Source organism: Melanotaenia boesemani, chromosome 6 (assembly GCF_017639745.1).
Source record: "Melanotaenia boesemani isolate fMelBoe1 chromosome 6, fMelBoe1.pri, whole genome shotgun sequence".
Lineage (NCBI taxonomy): Eukaryota > Metazoa > Chordata > Actinopteri > Atheriniformes > Melanotaeniidae > Melanotaenia > Melanotaenia boesemani.
In genome coordinates, this window is record NC_055687.1 from 6,506,111 (window position 1) to 6,528,255 (window position 22,145).

The window sequence follows — 22,145 nt, forward strand, 5'->3', positions numbered from 1 at the left end:
AAAATATCCAGCGAGCAGCAGTTGTCTGGACCAGAATGTCTTGTTAATGTCAGAGGTCAGAGCAGGATGGGCAGACTGGTTGGAGATGATGGAAAGACAACAGGAAATAAAATCAGCACTGGTTCTAACCAAGGTCTGCAGAACAGCTTCTCTGAACACACAACACGTCCAACCTTACAGCAGATGGGCTACAGCAGCGGAAGACACACCGGGTGCCTCCTGTCAGCTAAGAACAGGAAACTGAGGCTACAATTCACACACACTCACCAACACTGGACAATAGAAGATGGAGAAACGTTGCTGGTCTGATGAGTCTCCATCTCAGCTCCACATTCAGATGCTGTGCTCAGAATTTAGTGGAAACACCATGAAAACATGGATCCATCCTGCTTCGGATCAATGGTTCAGGCTGCTGCTGGTGTAATGATGTGGGGGATATTTTCTGGGCCCACTTTGGGTCCCTTAGTACCAACGTGGCCTGGTTTAAGCACCACAGCCTACCTGAGTATTGTTGCTGACCATGTCCATCCCTTTATGACCACAGTGGAGCATCTTCTGATGCTACTTCCAGCAGGATAATACACCATGTCACAAAGCTCAGATCATCTCCACCTGCTTTCTAGAACATGACAGTGAGTTCACTGGACTCCAACGACCTCCACAGCCACCAGATCTCAATCCAGTAGAGCAGCTTTGGGATGTGGTGGAACGGGAGATCCTCTTATAATAACTGTGTGATGCTGTCATGTCAATATAGAGCAAAACCTCAGAGGAATGTTTCCAGCACCTTGTTGAATCTCTGACACCAAGAATTAAGGCAGTTCTGGAGGAAAACGTGGCTCCAGCTCTAATAATCATTTGCATCATAAACATTTAGCCTCGTCTTTGCCATTGCAGGATGAAAGATGCCATTACAAACTATACAAAACACAATGAGCGACATACCGATGTAGTCGAAGCGCCCCGGGGCCAGCCTCTCTGGCAGGTGGGATGTAAACAGAAAACAGGTGAGGAAGGCGAAGAGGAGGTGGTAACAGTGACTGGACAGGGCATCACTCGGACTGCAGCTTCCTCCACAGCAAAGAACAATCTAAACAGACATTACATCAACAAAACCCAGATTACTAGCACAGCCTTTCTGACCCAGTTAAACCACCAACGGACCAGTTGCATAATGGAAAATGTAATCATCACGGGAGATTAAGGGAATTAATTGATGGCACCAATACGTTTGTATTAGATTAGGAAAGAAAATCAGATTCTGGGTTAAGGAGCCAAAGTCCTGTTAAACTTAATAAAGCCTGGTTCTAATCAGCTCTGAGCACTTACATCATCATACAAACCAAAACAGTCTGCAGTTTCTTTTTTTTTGTCTCTGAAGGACTCACCCTGTAAAACAGAGGGACTGTGTCAAACAGAAATGGGAGGACAAACGCTCCTGTTCGGAGGGCCTTACTTCTCTGTGGAAACTGCAACTCCAAGAACCTGTGCAGAGAAACGAGAGGCAGAAAAGTCACACATCATCCGAGACTTTGCCTCAGCACAACCTGTGATGTACATACTGGAATCACCAAGGCTATGCAGGCTTAAAACCCTTCAACCACATTCATCTTTGGACTTGGCATTGAACTTTCAGTGGTGTGGAATCAGCGTTTCTCCTTTCATACCAACACTGCCTTCAAGGATAAAATTATTTTTGTTTCATATATAAAACTGAGGAGCTTTCCTGAGAGGCTGCAGCAGGTCACTGCAACTTCAGGAGCTGCTGAGACTAAAAGAATTTCATTTGTCTGGGTTTCAGTGGAGAGTTACAGCGTCACATGATGGCTTTAATGCTGAAATCTCGTGGTTTTCAGGCAGACAGGAATTTAGTCCTCACAAGTCTGATATTAAAGGACAAATTCATGTCCAACTTCAATATCTAAACTAAAATATTCAAACTGGAATTTCCCCCCTCCAGCATGAATGTCCTCACCTGGAGTAGCAGGACATGCTGGTGCAGAACAGCGTGTTTCCGATGGCGATGGGAACAAAATGCTGATGGAGCCAACTGTTCACCCAAAAATCTGGCATGACGTAGCACCCGTAGCTGATGGCACATCCTGAACACAAACACAGAGCGTTGGACAAATGAGACAAGCTGAGGGGTGACTCGGAAGATGACGTCAAAAGCTGCTGGAGTTTGTTCACACATTTTACATTTTATTAGTAATCCAGGATGGTCCTTTTAAGGCCTCTGCTTGAAAACTGCATCCACATCATGAAATGAGTTAATCAAGGTCTATTTGAATAGCGTGTTAAATAGTAAAGAGACTTGTTAAGATGTGTAAATATCAGTATTTGTGACACTGGTGAAGAATAAAAGAAGATGGCACAAATGGAAAAGAATCATGAATCTCTCTTTGGAATGATGCAGCTGTAGCACAAAATCTCTCTCAGGTCAGTGTAAGAAGTTAACATTATCTCCAATAAAGTGAAGCAGAACAAAACAAGAAGTTTGAGTGCAGACAGGTCAAGAGAAGTCTCCAAAATGGACATTTTTGGCATCATCTCTTCTCAATGACCCCCAAACTGGGGACCTCAGGTTTAAAAAGGTTAATAAAATAACAACAGACTTTCATGAAGAAAAGAGATGCAGAACCAAGATGCAGCTCATTTTCTTCTAAAAGCCTCAAAAATATTCTGTTTTTTTATGATGAGATCAAGTAAAACAGCAAATCACTGGAAGTATTGAACCTATAAATCTATATTCTTTAATTTAGTTAAACTTTACTATTCCCTTCAAATGACAATCCATCTACTGAACATAAAACTTAAAAACTTAAACATAATCTTTTCACTTTAAAGTATGAAAAGTCTCATTCTGCAGGTTTGAGTGCAGCCAGTTATAAAAGGCTGACTGCAGGGTGTAGTTCCGGATACAAACACCAGGGGTCACTAAACTACAAGACAAATATAATCTACATGTGGCAGTTTTAATAGACAAAAAATATAGTAATTGCATGTTAAAGTTAGCCGTCTTCCAGGTGGACTTTACACACCTAAAGACATATTTAAAAATGCTGAATGTAGAATAAATTAAGGAAATTTGTCTTTTTAAGCATAGATGTGAAGAAGTATTTTGTCTGTTTTTTGCCTGGAGTGTCAAAACCTCCTGAAATTCTCACCTATATAGACTTAAAACTCTAGGAACAAGGTAATGAACATTTATGTAGCTGCTTTAAAAGATCAAAACATTTCCAAAAATCTTTTAGTTAGTATTTGCACGTCAGATTTCATATATTGTGCAAGATCTATAGTGCACACACTACAGTGCATATTGTTGTGCAAGGATTACAAGAACTACAGTAAAATGTATCTGAAATTCACATGCATCCATGCCATCCACAAAATGCACATTTAAAAGTTGATTTATTTAAAATGAAAGGAGGGAAAAGGTAAATAACCACTTCTGCATTTATAGAACAGGTATGTTATTGTTGTGTGGATTGCAGGTGCATAGTGGGAAGTAAATATTAATTAGAGAGCAGGCAGTCAGGACAAGCAAACACTGTGCAGCATAGAGCCATTAAACAGTTTTTTTCCTCATGAGTATGAATGTACACAGAAATATTATCACACTTGCTTTGAGGTTACATGTAAATCAGACCTGATGCAGCCATAATAAAATGAAAAAGTGACAATGCTTTGAATATGAGTGTTATTAGAATTTGCAAGTCAAAACACATTTTATCTCTCGGGGTTCCTAAAAATATATCACATCTGCTTTCCGTCTGATCAGAAGAAAGTCATAAACGATAGAGAAGTAAATGAGCTGGTATACACGCAGGCTGCAGTTTTACGTAAAACAGCCTCCTAAAAACTGTCCAACTTCTGTTGTTTACACTGTTTCAAAGTTCCTGTTTGAGGAAATGTCCCAGCTCAGGAATGTGTTCATATGCTGCTCATCATATTTTAAATTCCTTTATGATGGTCTGCCAAAACAAAATCCAGGCAAGGCTCAAGGTTTTCACTTTTTAATTTAAAGAAAAGATCATGATTAAACTCCACTTCTTTCACCTGAAATTGCATTGATTTTACATGGAGATGAGAAGAGCAACAAGGCTTTAAAACATCAACCTTTTTTCTGTAGTCGTATGAAAAACTTCATTCCCTAAGAACCTTTCCAAACAGCTGATTTTGATCAGCTACAAACCAGGTTAGAAGATGCAAAATGAAATAGAAAGGAAAAACAACAAATATGTGATCATGTTTCATTTATATCCACATATCATATGCATGCTTAGAAACAGCTCAAATGAGGACGTAATGTTGTAATTAATGAAATTAAAGCATCTGTCAGTTGGATTCTGTTTAGTTTTGATTCGGTTGTCAGAACTCAGTTTAGTTTCTGTTATCAGGGAAGATTCTTTGGCTTTAGAGATAACTTTTCAACTTTAAAACTCTGCGTTTTGGACTCGTCTGATGACACAGTGACATCTATAATGTGCATTTCAGGAGCCGTCTCTACCCAGCAACGTCATGAGGCTGAGATACCAAGCTATACAACTTTCTATTCTGGTATGCGGAGTGGTTTTACAACTTGGTTTAACTTTAAGGCCCATTTATGCTCCCTTACGTACATAAACATTGCTGTCCTCAAACTTCCATGAGTCTTTTAAGTTGCCATGGCTGTTAAGTCAATCCTTCACTAGTGGGCCACCCAACACGTCCCAAACACTCACACAGCCCTTTTTCAAAAACTTGGGCAATTTTGACAGTTGTTGCCCTTTTCTTCATTCTTCTTATTGTTTTTCTTCCTGTTCCTTCTCTTCTTCTCTGGTTGTTTCTCTCGCTGGTTGCATGTCAGCTTTTCTGCTCAGCTCTGCCCCTGGGATTCTGTTTTCTTGGTCAAGTGACGGATGGCGAAGCTCTGTGAAAAGGGACGTGCGTAACTGACACAGGAGACGGACAAAACTGTCCGTCTGTCTGCGTTTACGTCTTCTGCGTAGAGCAGAATAAATGGGCTTTATGCACCACATCTCATGCAAGCCAATGGGACACACCGGCTGTTCTGAATGTGCACTGCGGTTGATCCAGCAAAGAAATGCAAGAAGACATTATCAGAGGAAGAGAGGAGAAGAAAGAGAGAAAGGGACAGAACAAGAGACAAGATAAGACAGGTAGGATGCAAGATGGATGCTGAAGCCATTGATAGGTGGCGTGTTACAGAAAATCTGCAGCGGTTCTGTAGTGCGTTGTTAACATCCTTGTGTCCAGCTCGTTTCTTACCGAGGCTGTAGAGGCTGAGAGCTCCGTAGTCAAAGAAGTAGCAGATGTGCCGGGACTCTGGGGACATGGTGCTGAAGGTGTGTGCACAGCTGGAGGTGAAGGGGTAAATACAGATGACCAACATGTAGACCAGGAGGGGCCAGGTGTAGCTGTCACTCAGGAAGTTCATAGTGGAGCAGAGAAGGCAGAAACGCCACAGGAAGTACCTGAAAGATTTGATTTAAGAAGCCATGCTAAATGCTCCAGACTGCTCCTCATCGTCTTTAAAATGTTGGACATTTTATGGACAACATTTTTGTTGATTCTGCATCTTTGCTTTAATATCTATTCAACACTTTAACTGCATGTTCAGGCAGGCAGGATTTTCTTTCCATCACTTTTAACAGCATCAAATCCTCAAATCTGAAACAAACAACATATGCAAACTACTTCTGCTGGGATTTAAAGTATTTAAATTGTTTGCGCACCCACCATGTTGGCAGAAAGTGGGTCCAGATGTTGACCGTCTCATTGTTCAGCTGGAAGCTGCTGAGGACACAGTCCAGGGCGGAGCTCCGGGGGTGTCGGTATCCAGAGATGATGCCGTCCTCCCTGAACACCTGAGGACCAACACACAGTCCAACTGAGCAGAAACACCCAAAAGTTTTTACTAAACTAATTTTAAGCACTTGTATGACAGTTCAGTAAAACTACAGCCCACATGATACCGGATTAACAAGTTCACATAGAAAGTTTGTAAAAAATACTTACACCAATTTATTTAATATTAACGCCTTTAATTGAGACCGAAGGCACCTGAGCGATGGAGTCAGTGGATGGAGGATTGAAGCAAAGAGAAGATTCAATGCAATTTGTTGGTTTCCTTATTTATATGTACATATAAATAATAATCATATTACAGTTTTTACACTAAAAGCAGTGTGTTTAATCATGTTTTTGCATGCAGGTGCACTTTCTCAGACGTGTTAATAGGTAATATAGTGTTTACCCTCAGTGTGCTGGGGGATACAACATACACAGAAGAGGAGTTTCATCCAGTTACTACGACTGCTTCCCAAGGAAAAACATGAAGGGACGCCATTACTCTGTATCCTGCAGACTGTGCTGGACCACAGATTCTGATGGGGATGACTTTTTGAGATAATCAGACTAAACATTTGTGAATTTCGTCTCTTTTTGTTGTTCTAAGAAAGAAAAAAAAAAAAAAAAAAGCGCTGTGCCCACTCTTGCAGCCCTAAGTGCAGCACCCTCAGTAAATATTTAAGGCATAGTGCTTCAATCAAGATCAACTAGAGTGTACTGAGTTATTAATCCTCAATCTGATCCAGGTCTGAATGCAGATTAAAACCTTTACATATTTAACTCAAAAGCCAGCTACTAGCAGTTTTATCTAGTGGAACAGAGGCTCTACAAAGGGTGCTGAGGTACATTTAGAGATCTGCAGCTGAGATATTTTGCCTTTATAAATGCCATCACTGACTAAATGTTTACCTTGTGGAAGTGTTGAAATCTAGTCTTCTTGCAGCCAGTCTTTGCCTGGATGTTACTGGATGTGCAAAGAAGTAAGAAGTGGAGATAAAGTGGATAACTATGTAAATATTTGGCCGGAGGAATCTCTTCATGTCTCAGTTAAAACTGACTCGACTGTCAAACATGGTGAGGTTTTCACGGGAATATCTTTTAAAAATATACTGAAACTACTATATCTGGTTTTAAATTAGATTACCAGGGAAGCACATGAGAACTGGGGATATACACAAAAGTCAAATATTCACAGAAAACCAAGCACATCTTTTTAAGTACTCAACTCTAAACCCATGAGTGGAAGTTGTGATGGAGAAGTGTTAGAGCACTAAGTATTAATCATGTATGAGATAAGGTTTCTACAGCAGGGTGGATGCCAGCCAACACAGATGCTTGAACTGCAGGACTCTGGCTCCTGTCGACAGCGTCTCCGCCTCGATCAGCATTAACCCTGACATGGCCCGTCTGTTGTGTGCAAATACACACCGTTTGTGTATGGCTGCATGGAGAAGGGTAATGTTTGCAGACTTTTAGAGGTGGGTGTTATAGAAGGGGACAAGCTTGGCGATGACTGGAGATATTTCCTGACAAAAACATGCTCAGATTGTTATACTTGCATCAATATTTGTTTAAGTGTGGGCCTCTGCTACTATAGAGCTACAGGACAAAATAACATGCCCTCTCATGATGATATTACATTTTTGGTCAAGGCTGGGTTTATGAATATCCTTTTTCCTTTGAAACTGTCTTATGAAAGGATCCAACAATACATACTGTATCCAAAACAGATGCTGCTTTAATAATTTCTATATCTGATTGTTTTGGGAAGTTTCATGACTTGATAAAAGAGCCAAAAGCAGGTCAGATTTCAACACAACACAGGCTTGTAATTAGATTTTGTAGCCAGTTTAAGGGACCACTTCCTTGGATTTGTAACTCTAAAAAAAAAAAACATAGTTCAAAAATAAAGTTTATAGTGTGAAAAACCAAGTGGAGGTAGTGCATCAGTCAGTAATCGAATTCTCTCCATCTCTTCCCTTCTCTGTTTAGATTTTACCAAATAATCACGAGATAGCACTTTCATCATGCATCTTCATACTCTCCATTCATTCCCCAGATTTAAAGGCAAACTAAGCAGGAAATGTCTAAAAAGCAACCTGTACGCTCATGCAAAGGTAATCCCTCTCAACCATGTCTTCTGACGCAATACAAGTATGTGACGGTGCTTCTGCTTGAAGTCTTTTAGTTAGTTATTGCTTCACTATTTGAGATGGATCTGCCAGCAGAAAAGGAACTTTCAAGTCAAATCTGTCAATGAGGCACCTTTCATACCGTCAGAGATACCCATCTGTTCTGCTCTTGGGTTTTTGGGGGACTGTCTGATCCATGCATCGCCCTCGGAGCTGATGCGCGTGTTGGTTGAATGCTGATTGGATGAAAGGGCTGACTTTGCAGACGTGCACCACAATGCACATTTCCCTCAGCTCTGCCGCTGAGAGGAAGTTTTAAGACCTTGTAAATGACGGCTATTCAACTCTGGTCCTTCGAGGGCCAGTGGTCTGCAGGTTTTAGATGTTTACCTGCTCCAATGCACCTGATTCAAATCAAATGGATCCAACAGCTTGTTGTGAGGTTGTAAACAATAAGCTATTAATTTGAGTCAGGTGTGTTAATACAGGAAACCTGCAGGACAGTGGTGACTTCTCTCCATCCTTACCTTGGGGACCTGATGGATGTCAAACAGCTGGGGAAGTTTAATGCTCAGCATGTCGGTGGGAAGTCTGATGGCACCTCTCCCTCTCTGACAAACTTCCCTGAGCCTGGCACGCCCCCCACGGCAGAGGACCAACCAGAGAGGGTAGTCAAACACCGGGATTTTGGCCCCTTGGTCTTGACTGTCTGGTTCCCATCTCAAGCACCGCCCCCAGCCCTGGCTCCACCCAACACCGCTACTGGCCCCGATCCCCCGCCACACCGGAAACACTGCAAGGACAAATGATAAACACACAAAAATCATCAAAGATATCATGGTGATGTAAGAACTTTGCACATAAACCTGGAACAAAATGTCTATTTTTACCCGTGTAAGGATGAAAACAAGCCGATGGCGTTCTTTAATGGAATACTCCTTCTAAATTAAATTCAGAATCCCATTTGAGATCTTTGTGATGCCTCAGATGCTTCAGAGTCAAACCAGGCCCGAGTCTTGCTTCAGAAATGAAAACCGCTTCCTCTCACTTAATACACGAAGAGTGTAAACATGGAATACCATCAATTTAATTTCTTATCTGTACCGTTTCATTAAATCATGGTCTGTCCTTAATTTTCTTTTCAAAGATGCTGAATACATTTAAAACATCTCTGGTCATAATGGCCTTAACACAGTCAGGCTTGTTCTGATGCTTAGTAGAATACAATGGCACAGATAAAACTGGATTTCTGGACATTTTGTTCCAGGTTTATGCACGAGATGACTGCAGAGTCCTTCAGTGTGACATCTTTGTTGACTGCAGCAGACTCAGAAAACAATGTCTTATTGTGGCTGCTCTTCAGACGACCCAAACAATGACTTGAAGAATGCCCGGCTCTGTCACACTGGAGTCGCCAGTGACCAGTTGCAGTCGCTTTAACAGCGTGTTTCTGAGAGGCAACATTCCTGACATGTCAACAGAAGGAGACCAGCATCTGATAACAGTTATCATGACATTCAGCAACATGCTTGACAACCAAACATGCTAAACAATTTTTTCCAGAAAACTCAACATCTCCACAAACAGCAGCAAGCTGTCAGTATCCTTGCTGATGTGTCAAATACATTAAATTAGCTAATGAGAATTATGTTACATTCATAATAAATGTAAGGAAAGGAAATACATACAACAGGACACCCCTCCCATTTGTAGAAAAAAATATATTAATCTGTTTTGCTTTGCAGTACCATGTCACACACTTTGACTTGAAGCAACACTACATAACTTTCCATCTTTAAAACTCTGTGCTTCTGACTTGTTTTGATCGTACAGACATTCATTCTGTACATTCCTGGAGGCGTTGTTGTCCTGCAGCGACCCAAAGACAGCTGTGTTTTGCTTTATGGCACCGTGTCACAAACCAGCAACTGGATATCAAGAAGCTGGCTGGTTTGAACAGGAACCGCAGCCGATTCAGAAAAAAAAAAAATAAGACAAGAGGATGTCAACAGAGCAAGCAAAAAAAAAAAGGAGAGAAAGTGACAGAGGAACATGTAAGAAGGCCAAAAATATTAGATCAAAAAGAATAAATTCCTTTAAATATAAAAGATAGAGAAAATGAATGAATGAAGATTAAATAAAATAAGACAGAATAAAGTTAAAATGAGATAAAATATTAAGATTAAATCAAATAAAATTAATGCCTTACAATAAAACTAAATACAAAACAAAAATAAAATTGCTTATTAAATGTAGAATATAAAATAAACTACAATATGAATAAAGTGAGAGAAGAATTAAAGATTAAAATAAATAGAAATAAAATATTAAGATTAAATGAAAGACAAAAAACTGAAAACAAAATGTAAAATAGAATCCAAAACAATTACTGTTAACTATAAAATATTATATTTCATTTATATAACTATAAAATAGAAAAGGTAAAACTAAAATATTATTGAATTAAATTAAACAGCATTATATTAAAAAAAACATTAAATAGAAAATAGAAAAAAAAAGATTAAATTAATAAGATTAAATAAGACATTAAATATAAATTAAATTTAATTTAAAATATTAAATGAAACAATATAAAATGTCTTCATATCATCAACTGTCATGGCTGACAGCAGAAACTGAAGAGCTGAATTTCTGTTGCTGTAACTGGGTCACAGGAACAGTTGATGGCTTTTCGCATGTTCACACACAGCAGATGTAAACCGAGAACACTGCTGGCGTGTTCCACATTTTTCTCATGAAGTCTGCAGCTGTAATCAAAGCACATCCTGAGTCATCTTACCAACCTGTGATTTTTACCGATCACTGAGTTCAGGCGTCTCCTCCTAAAATCGGACTAAATAAATCATCTCCTCGAATCTCTCTCTCATGGCTCGCACCTCGCAGGCCTCCCCTCTGCACCCCAGCTGCAGGCCCCAGCCTACTAACTGCAACAAAGTGAGCTTTGTGGAAGCAAAAGCCTGGAGAGCACAGAGGCCAAAGGATAACTGATACTCGCTGCACTGGATGGAAATGAGGCATCTCGCATGCAGACACATGAACATGCTGTAGAGCTTGGTGCACCGACACAAATCCTGCATTCTTAATGGTTGCAAACAAAGCAGCACAAACACAAAACATCAGTGCTCGCAAACAATAACATGCTTCCAATTCAGAATACTGGAAGCAAGTGATGCAGAGACGGCTTTTTAAATCAGATTACACATTAGATTATCTAACTGGATATTACAGATGGCAGATGAAAGAGGAAAAGAAAACAAGTAAACAAAATTATTGCTCCAATTTATGTTAGACAGCTTAATCAGTGTCCAAGGACATGAGCTAGAAAAGATAAAAGTCCCAATACTTCTCCTGACTCATGTTTACAGCAAAGCTGTCGTTAGGATAATTATGAGCTTAAAGCTCAGATTAAGACTTAAACAGAATAACATGCTAATCAAGCCGATAAGAGTGCAGGTGAAGATTTTATTTGACATCTCTGAACCAGAAGGTTTAAACAAAGAACTACAAAAACACTGAGGATTTGCATTAAGACTCAACTCTTCCAAGTAGCAGAAATAACCCACAGCATGGGAAGTTATTACCTCAAGACTTTTCACAGTGAAGGATTTCCCACTGACTTGACGGAAATTTGGAGTCAACCTGAAAACCTTCGGCTCGGTTTTCTCCCAAGACCAAGAGGGAAAAACTCACGTGATGTAAGACGACTGAATATGCCCAGAGCGAGACGAGACACGTCTGGGCTGCCAAACACAGACACAGGTTCAGATGGTTAAATGTTTGTTATTTTTTTGGCTTTAAATTCACTAAACCTCTCAATCTCAGCTGGGACAAGAGCTTCCCATGAAACTGGGTTTACAAGGTTTGCTTTTAAACTTTTAGAAAAGTAAATTATTACTTTTCAAAGCATAAAATATTAAATCCAAGATATACACTGCATAAGCTCTACCTTCTAGTACCGGGTTGGACCCCCTTTTTTTCTCCAGAACTGCCTTAATTCTTGGTGTGATAGATTCAAGGTGTTTGAAACGTTCAGAGATTTTGCTCCACACTGACATGACAGCATCACCCATCCATGACGAAAATCTCCCGTTCCACATCATCCCAAAGCTTCTCTACGAGACTGAGATGTCGGCCTTATTTATAAAGCTGTTGTAGGTACAAAAACCGGCGTACACCAAATATAGTCAATGTTTGGGATTTATAACTCTGACCCTGCAGTAGTTACATAATCTAGAAAATCGGGAAACGGCGACACCAACAGTCCAGAATAAAATCTAGGAAATGATGAGAAATGTGAGACATTTGTGTACAATCCACTATTACCTTTTACATCAAGTGTTAGATATTAAAGCTGTTTGCAGAAATGAATAAAGACGCATATTCCATATTAACTGTTAAAAGAGCGCACGCTCGGGGGAAAAACAATAGGAATTTCTGAAAAAAAAGGGAGATATTAATAAAAACCTCAACCACTAAAATATGTTGTCATTGTGAAACAAAATTTACATGTTATAAAAAAGGTGGACAGTCTGCTGCCAGCATGTAGCAGTCAGTGTGAAAAGTAGCTTTGAGCTTCATTCCAGCAGAGCGGGTCCAGACTGGAGGTCTAGAAGTGATGCTACGCTAATGAAACAAGAGGTGGATTTTTCTTTTTATTTATTTATCCTTACACAATGCTTTTTTTTAATTGTCCCAATTTTTGTCAAGACGGTCTTTATTTCCTGCAACTCCTTGTCCACCTGGTTAATAGCAACAATCGTGTCCCTCTGCACCGCCCACCCAGCTGGAGCACCGCCCACCCAGCTGGAGCACCGCGCACCCAGCTGCAGCACCGCCCACCCAGCTGCAGCACCACCCACCCAGCTGGAGCACCCAGCAACTAGAAAGAAATATTATTTAACACTAAATAAACTGCTACCAAACTCAGATGTATCTGTACATATTTATTGTACACATTAAAACAAATGACTAAATTACTGACATCATTAAAGTAATTTAGCAGATGGGTTTCTCCAAAGCGATTTACCAACATGGGAATTGAACTTCGGTCTCCCGCATGGCAGACGGATGCTCTTCCGACTGAGATCTCCAGCCACATGTTCTGATGCCTCTGCCCACGCCAAGCCCACCAATGAAACATTTTTACGTTTCTCTATGTGGTCCATCAGGATCTCAGTCTCACACCCCGAAAAATTCCACTTTTTCCCTCCCGAGCCATCATAGAAACAATGTGATGAATATTCATTACAGACGTTCATCTGACCATTTATAGCCACCATGTGGGTGTGGGAAGGCGTTCCCTCACGTGCCCCGCTTTAGAGTTGATTGTGATTTATGAACGGAAACAGGTGTACGACGTGCGTGGGCACTCTTTTATAAATCTGAAAGTAGAATTTTTCCTTTTTGCGCAGCAGACGCCGCCTGTAGTTTGCTTTGCTACGCACAGTTTGATAAATGAGGCCCCTGGTGACTGGAGGCCACTGGAGTACAGTGAACTCGTCACGTTCTAGAAAGCAGGTGGAGATGATCTGAGCTTTGTGACGTGGTGCATTATCCTGCTGGAAGTAGCATCAGAAGATGCTACACTGTGGTCATAAAGGGATGGACATGGTCAGCAACAATACTCAGGTAGGCTGTGGTGGTTAAACCATGTACAATGATGCTAAGGGGCTCAAAATTTATGAAGACAATGTCCCCTACACCATTACACCACCAGCAGCCTGAACCATCCATGTTTTCATGATGTTTCCACTAAATTCTGAGCCTACCATCTGAATATGGAGCTGAAATGGAGACTCATCCGACCAGCAATGTTTCTCCATCTTCTATTGTCCAGTGTTGGTGAGTGTGTGTGAATTGTAGCCTCAGCTTCTTGTTCTTAGCTGACTGGAGGCACCCGGTGTGGTCTTCTACTGCTGTAGCCCATCTACTTCAAGGTTGGGCTTGTTGTGTATTCAGAGATGCTGTTCTGTAGACGTTGGTTGGAACCAGTGCTTATTGGACTTCCTGTTTCCTTTCTATCATCTCCAACCAGTCTGCCCATTCTCCTCTGACATCTGACATAAACTAGACATTCTGGTCCAGACAACTGCTGCTCACTGGATATTTTCTCTTCTTCAGACTATTCTCTGGAAACCCTAGAGATGGCTGTGAGTGAAAATCCCAGTAAATACTCAGACCAACAACCATGCCACGTTTAAAGTCATTTAAATCTCTATTCTTCCTCGTTGTGATGCTCAGTTTGAACTTCAGCAAGTTGTCTTCACCACGTCTACATGACTAAACGCTGTCGTGTGACTGGCTGATTAGATATTTGTTTAAGTGATTGAACAGGTGGACCTGATAAAGTGGTTGGGGAGCATATATGTTGTATTTAAATATATACAATAATTTAAAAAGGAAAAATAATAAAGTTAGTATGAGGATTTTGTGGACACAGATGTATTTGTTAAATTAATATACTATGTATTGCTCAGCTTTTAGGTAGGTTAAGAACCTCCTCAGATCTCAGGTAGTCTCTCTTTGACCCATTTCCCATCTAGCTTTTCTAAAATAAAGGCCACTTCAGCCCAAAAGACAAATTTATGTATCTTTCAATTAGATGTATAAAATCACACAACTGGAGCAGAAACTGTGGTCAAGAAATCTTCATGAGAAAAATATTAATCGTATGGGTAAATTTTAGTGTCAAACACTGCATTCAATACACACCAGTTACAAAAAAAAAAAACAACTGTTCAAACATTTCATGAAACTTGAACTGTGGCCGTTTAAAAACCATAAAAGATGTGAAGAAAACTGAAGCAGAATAAACATGTTAAATAACACCTGGTGTGCTTTGATGCTCAGGCATCGGCACAGTGAAGCTAAATTTAAAGATGAGACGCAAAATGCACAAAAAAACCTTCTAGATCATCCCTTAAATATAAAAATGATATAAAAAATGTCACGTTTTAGAAATGTACTGAGTTTTGGAGATGGAAGCAGGCAGAACGGGGCACCTCTGGTCCGAGCCAGGGTCTCTGTGCTCAGCTAAGTTAACCAACTCCTGCTGTTGCTTCCATTAACACAAACATGAGACCATTTCCAAATATGTGATATATGAGCTTAAATAAATGTGTACCACAGACGCCAAACCAAAGAAGACAGTACAGAAACACATTAGACGAGTCATCAAAGCAAACACAAAGCCAACATTCCTCTTTAACCTGCATCAAATCCAAACTCACCAAAAGATCCCTTCCTTCCTGTTTTTCTCCTGACATGAGAGCCCCCTCCCCTGCTCACTATCCCATCATGTGACCTCTCTGAATGGACATCTTTATTGGCCTGAGCCTGGCAATGAGAAGAGTATGCAGAGGGACAACACCCACACGCCTTGTCTTCATCTGTGGGTTAAACTGTGGAAATTTCCACTGTTCTGCTCAAACACGTCGATACTTAGGGACAACAATTATGCAGCCTAGTCACCGCTTAACTTCACACCCTGAAAGCAACCGTCCTGAAAACACACCTTTACCTGCTGTACACACCTGTCTGAGTGACTAGCAGCAATGCAGAGAGAATTTCCACTTTTAAAATAGAAAATTGATGCATGAAGTTTCTGGTTGTTTTACATGAAGTTTGCAGCCAGGACAAAAATGGGTTTTATTTAAAAATGTCAGTGTGACACCAGGTTACAATTAACCAAAACAAAAAACAGCAAACAGCTATAAAAGGGACAGAAATGCCGTCTTCCATCTGGGCAGAGCAGACATGTTGGGCTTGAATAAATCTTTTCACACTCAAAGTGCTCCTCAAGAAAAAGAAAATATTACAAGTATTGTGTGAAAACAGCATCGTAAAACCCGAGTGTTCCTGAAAAACAGAGAGAACTGTTAGAGTTTACTTAAACCTTTAACTCTCAGCCGGAGAAGAAACCAGAAACGTGACATTAAAAAAAAAAAAAAAAAAAAAAACATGAAAGATTGAACTCACTGTTTTTGCAAATCGCTGCTTTTGGTCCATGTCTGAAATAATGACTTTACTAATCACACCACTGTTGCATCAGTCTTGAAAATTCTACTCAATTCAGCTTTATGTGTACAGCATCCATAAACATCCAACATTCTATTTATTTCCATCATGTGATGCCAACATGCTGAAATAATTTAGAAACAAAGCAACCAAGAAGTCTCACTGCAACTAAATCTCCACTGCACCGTAAACGGTAAATAAATACTACATATGAACTCAGAGAAAACAGATGGAAAAAGCTACAGGACCTCTACCTGGACTTGGGAGGCTTCTTTCTATAAACTACATATAAAAATGTTTCTGAACTTTTCTTTTTAACCTGAGTAAAGAATTTAGAAACACCAGACAAACATCGTGCTAGCTTTAACTTCCAGCTTTGGGACATAAATAAAAGTGGGACAGTGGAAAAAAAGAAACAAGACCAGATATCTCCCAGTAAATCCAGTAAATCCAGCTTCTTCTACAGACCACTGCACACCAACCGCTTTCTTTGTCATAAAAAGCTGCTGGTTATCCTGCAGGCAGTGAAACATATCGGCTGTTTTTATCCTTCTTTGCAACTTTTTATGTCATCCTTTACAGGCTGGTGACACCTTGATATTTTTTATTATCATAACCAAAGAAATAACTAACCGTCCCACTCCAACTCACCTCTTCTGCAACTAACACAGAACGAAGACAAAGCAACACAAGCAGCAACCCACGGATGTTGTGTAACATTGTTTTCGTTCCATGTGTAAATTACACTGATCTTTTGATACGTTCCAGACAAAATCTTTCACAGAAAGTGACAGTAATGAGGAATTTTTACAATTAATTAACCACAGAGTATAATACCACCAGTAACATCCCTAAAAAGGAAGTTTACAGTTCTATTCAATCCAATTCACTAAACCAATTATAATCCAATTTTTAAAAATCTATTATCTGATCCACATTTGCCCATTCTATAATAATGTGTTCATACATAACCATTCATAAAAAAAAATTGCCTAGCTAAGGAAGCTAACATCGAATCTGCCATGGCACATGTTCAATACAGAAAAGAAATGCAAGAAGACATTATGAGAGGAAGAGAGGAAGAGAGAGAGAGACAAGACAAGAGTCAACATCATCAGACTTCCGTTTACTGGCTGGATAGATCTCAAGGTACGATGCAAGATGGATGCTGGATTAACTGCTGATAAGGGGACAAAATCTCTAAAAGTTCCATATTGCATCAACAGGAAGGAAAACCACCTGCAGAACCAGACTCGGGGAAGACGATGCATGCATGTAGGCTTCATGGGATGGGTCAACCGGCTTAAAAAGCTCAAACTCTGTGCATCACTTTTTAATTGCATCATGCTCCCAGCATGATGTGTGGGTAAAAGTGTGTGTTAGGTGCATCATGCTTTCATGTATTTCATGTGGAAGACCAAAGCTCACAATCTGTAATAGCCAGGGGCATCCTGATCAAGACTTCCTAGCTGAAGAGATACTGCACCTCATGAGACCTTCCTGGTGGAACAACCACTAAAATGTTTACATTAAGAGATAAAGCATCACCCCTTTCTGGATCAAACTACCAAATTCAAAGCCAGCAAGTAGCCCCGTCTCTACCTTTCCCTCTGCATTAGTCAGCAACAAACTGAGATGTAGACTTGTTTACACCATCTCCTTGTTGTCACCATCTCAGCCATTTTTGAGAAGCAACTAGCGTGACATGTTGAACAAACCCTGGCTGCACTCACCTGAAAAAATGCTGCCAAAACAACACTGTGAGAGGTAACGCTCCCCTTTTCCTGCCTCACCTCCATCTGCCCTGCAGCTGGGAGCTCTGCATGTCAAGCTTACTTATAACAACCAGAGGTGACAATGCTGTCCAGTAAGTTAAGTAAGTCCATGTTAAAAACAAAGCTGCAAACAAAGGACAGTCAGCTATAAAAGTTGTACAAAAAAGAGAAAATGCAAAGACTTAATCCGATTTACAAAGAAATCGTTTTAAGCTGGGCTGCACAAAATCAACATGCACAATATTCATACTGTAAAACCTTGAAACACCTTCACTGCAGATATTTTCATTTGTAGTAGGACACGCCTGCCATAAGAGCCACATTCCAGCTACACTACCAGTCATCAGTTTTAGGAAACTTTTCCATTGGATTTAATCAGAAATTCCCAAACTTATGACCAGTAGTGTTAATGTTCCTCTTTCATGCACAGGTGCAGGTGTTTAAACAAATCAAAGCTTAACACCATATACTGAAGTTTAATTATCATATGAGTTATATCCTAATCTCACTGCAAATTTTGTTATTGTTCCATAAAAAATGAGTCAAATGAGGAATAATTGACTCATATCATAAATATGACCAAAATAAATCCTCATGTGAAAAAACAAACCTGGTATCTTTTTCTTCAATCGTGTCTCTAACACACAGAAATGAACAAGTAATAATAACAACAATAATAATAATAATTATTATTATTATTATATTATATTCATATTAGTAATTCTTTTAGTTTTTGACACTATTCTGATAGTCGCTCAGTCACTATTAAAACGACTAGTTGACTAATCGGACTAATCGGCTTATTTCACCTTCAGCTTTGAAATCTTGCATGATGTTATGTAAGTCTGACGAGCCTCCTCTTTAAATGTTCGAGCATTGCAGACGTACTTCTGTGGCCATTTTGTTCTCTGGTCAGCCACCATATTTTTCCCCTAACGGACTTTATTGCACATGTGCAACTCTCAGCATAGATAGGGAACCCCCCCCCCCCCCCCCCCGACAATAGTCAACAGGTAAATTCACTGTAGTCTATTTTGTATTGCAGCCCTATTTGACACTATGGGACAATCCTGCACACACTGGAGCAAATGCCAACATGAGACCATTTTAAAAATATTTCCCCCCTTAAAGTCATGCAGGAGTGTTTCCTATAAGTTGCTCCTCCTCAGTCCCCACCTTCCTGAACACCATCTACACCTCACATTAAAGGACAGAACCTGTTATGCTACCTTATAGTGACTCTGCTTGCCACATCAAAACATGTAATTGTTAACAATTTGGATCACTCAAACAAAAATTTGGATCTGTTTGTAAGACATCACCCAAGACACAAGCGTCAGCAAGTCCTGGCAAATAAAGGGAACATCGTGTCAAACAGAAATGGGACTCAGCTTATTGCTCAATGTGTATGAGGTCATAGATTTTTTTCCCCCCTCATTTCCAAGGATCTGGAATAAAGTCAACTTCACCAAACCAGCTGCTGTAAGAAAAACAAAATATGGGACATTTAGCGTCAAACTGAAGCAGATTAGGTTCATTTTCAGTATCACATTTCTTTCTGGTCAGGCAGAAAATTATTTATTTTATTATTCTTATTATTATTTACAAATTAATTTAAATATATTTAAATAAATTGGTAAAAGTATTTGGATACAACTGTGGTGAGACAATTTAAAAGTAAAAATGAAAATAAAATAAAACGGGCAAATAAGTTCAGCTCCATGTGCCAAGTTCTCACGTTATGGAAAACCAGAGATTGAGAAACCAGCTGAAACCTGTCTGACAACTTTTCCCGGACAATTTTCCCCAAACAACCACTTATTAAAACATGCAAGTCACATGCAGCTCATAACACCATGTCTCAATCCTTCCACAGTGTGTGTTTTCTGTTTCCATTTATTTAATGAAAACTCTCGTTTGCGTTAAAACGTAAAACACGACTTTCTAAGGATCCGTGGAGCCACGTTTTCTGTAAAAAACAGATTTGAGTGATGAAGATGAAGTTCGACACAATGGAAACAAACTAGCGCAAAACGTCGCTTCATCAACGGACAAAACAAAGAACAATATCCCCGCGTTTTGTCCCCTAAACGTTTTGTGTTTAACGACTCACCGCGACCCGCAGACATGTGGAGGTCCCCGGCGTCCTGTCCCTCTGAGTCCCGCTGGTCTGCCAGATTGACCTGGGCTGGGCTAGGCTGGGCTGGGTCGGGCGTCTTCACCGCTCCGAGTCTAATTGTGTAAGGTCTGCACATCCACAGCCTCTTTTTCTTCTCCAGTCTTGCGTGAGCCACGACAAGAGCCAGTAAGAAGCGCTGCACGGTGCTCACGTGGATCTCTCGAGTAACAACAACACGAACCATGTGCTCCACCGTCTGAGCGCGCGCCACTGAGACGAGAGGAAAATTAAAGAGTAGAAACGAACCGCTGCTGAAGGCTCCTGCTTCGCAGGGGCGTTGCTAGACATAGGACTCTACAGGGGCCCAGGACCCCATCACTCAGATAACATTTTTTATTATAAAGAGCTGCTATGTTTATAAAACGGAACAGTGTTGTTCCACATACTCCCCTTTCTAACCCGACTGTTAATGCTGCTTCCAAGAAACTGCTGCTGAAAATGGGACATCAAATAATAATAATAATAATAATGAATTTATAGAATTATAATCTACTTATGAATTTATAATCTAATCAAATGCATAAATTAAGGCTGTCAAAAAGAATGTGTTAACAGCTGTACCTAATTTATGTAATTACTTGCGTTAAACTTTTTATCGCATTTAATGCATGCAAAGCATCTGTCATTTATGGCGACGAGACATGAAGGCCTGTAGAGGCAAAATGGAGAAATGACTGGGCTCTATGGATGGATTTAAGTGTGTCACACCCGTGGGGGATGAGGGCATTTTATTACTTACACTTTTCCAGATGAGAGGGTTCAACACCTGCACTTTTCAAGAATTTCTATTAAAAAAGCTTTTCTGTAGTTTTTCCTCTCCGTGTCTGCAGCAGCCTCCTCCTCTCCTCCTCCCTCTCCTGTTGTGAATCAGGACGGCTGTCGGTGATCAGCTGATCGGCTTTTCTATCATTACTTCCTTCTCTCTAGTTGCGTTTGTTTATCATTCAGCTGAGATGGCAGAAAATGGTTCACATCAGCACATATTTACCCTGTAGTATTGCTTTTGGACACACTAGCAATAGTAGGCAACATTTATCAGTCTCGTGTCAATAAGATTCATGTCACGTCAAGCTGAAAAATGAAACATGTTGATAACAGCAGCTCTTTTCAATTAGATATTGTTTGCATTTATTTCATATTACTTTTCAGTATTAATGAGGTTTGCTAGTGAAAAGGCTGTAAAATCTAAGACAGTCAAGCACACATGGATTTATACTTCAGCTATGCACTGGGCCAGGCGGGGGTCTGACCAGGAAAGGGTTGGTACAAATGAAATACACATTTTTTAAGGTCTTGATTTTATTAAATATTGAACTGATTATTATAACTAAAGTGATCATCTAATGTAAAAAATAGAAGAAAAACCCAAGTAAGCATTGGCTCTTTCTGTTGATACAATACAGTAAAAACGGGCAAATTTTAGGCATAATCGCGAATGGTGATTAATCATGATTAATCACGATTAAGTCATTTTAAAGCTGTGATTAATCTGATTAAAAATTTTAATCATTTAACAGCCCTAGTATGAATTAATATGGATTCAAGTTAGAAAATACTTCTAATTGAACATTAGATTATTGTGGTTAATGCAGTCAGGTGATGTCATTTTGATCTTTCACATGAATTTGGAGGTTTGCTTTAAAAATCCAGCTAAATAAATATAATTTAGTAAGACTTTACCCATATTCATTTATATTTGCATTTAAGCCTAAGATCACTTGGAGTTAACGTTACCGATTTTGAGGTCTGTTGCCTTCAGTTTTTCAGGTGAAGCAGCGACAGTGGGATCTTCACAATCCTGATATTCCAAGAAATCCACTGATACTAAATATGTCCTGGTTGATCACTGGAAAAGGGACAAAATATTGACACGAAGCTGAAATGTTTTTACATTCGTAGACGTCTCAGAGTGAAATAATTAGCGGTAATAACTTTGATGAACATTTGGTCGTAACAATCTTGTTGTCCTAAAAGGAATCCTAACATGCTGCTGATATCTGGTTCAGGTGAGGTGCTCCCCTCTCTTCTTAAAGAAGTCAGGAAGTAGCTGCTTCTCTCTTCATTTTCTCTCTTTTCTTTTCTTTTCTTTTCTTTTCTGGTAGGCTGATTTCCCTTTATGGGGAAAGACATGACTTTACGCATTTTTTGTTTTTTGCAAGATTCTTTATC

General features: G+C 39.8%; 1 protein-coding gene across 4 annotated transcripts in view; it reads right to left on the reverse strand.

Annotated features, from left to right (window-relative positions):
- The window catches only part of paqr6 (progestin and adipoQ receptor family member VI), a 36,586-nt gene that overhangs the window by 8,441 nt on the left and 6,000 nt on the right, over positions 1-22,145 (reverse strand). For 2 of the 4 annotated variants that reach the window (XM_041987641.1, XM_041987642.1), the window contains exons 2-8: positions 8,513-8,778; positions 6,763-6,807; positions 5,743-5,870; positions 5,272-5,477; positions 1,976-2,102; positions 1,389-1,485; positions 946-1,090 (exon numbers count right to left, since the gene is read on the reverse strand). In XM_041987641.1, the coding sequence (XP_041843575.1) occupies positions 946-1,090; positions 1,389-1,485; positions 1,976-2,102; positions 5,272-5,477; positions 5,743-5,870; positions 6,763-6,807; positions 8,513-8,778 (1,014 nt within the window). Of the gene's footprint in view, positions 1-945; positions 1,091-1,388; positions 1,486-1,975; positions 2,103-5,271; positions 5,478-5,742; positions 5,871-6,762; positions 6,808-8,512; positions 8,779-19,910; positions 20,187-22,145 lie in introns of those variants that run through there. The other 2 variants (XM_041987638.1, XM_041987640.1) reach the window with 2 other exon arrangements.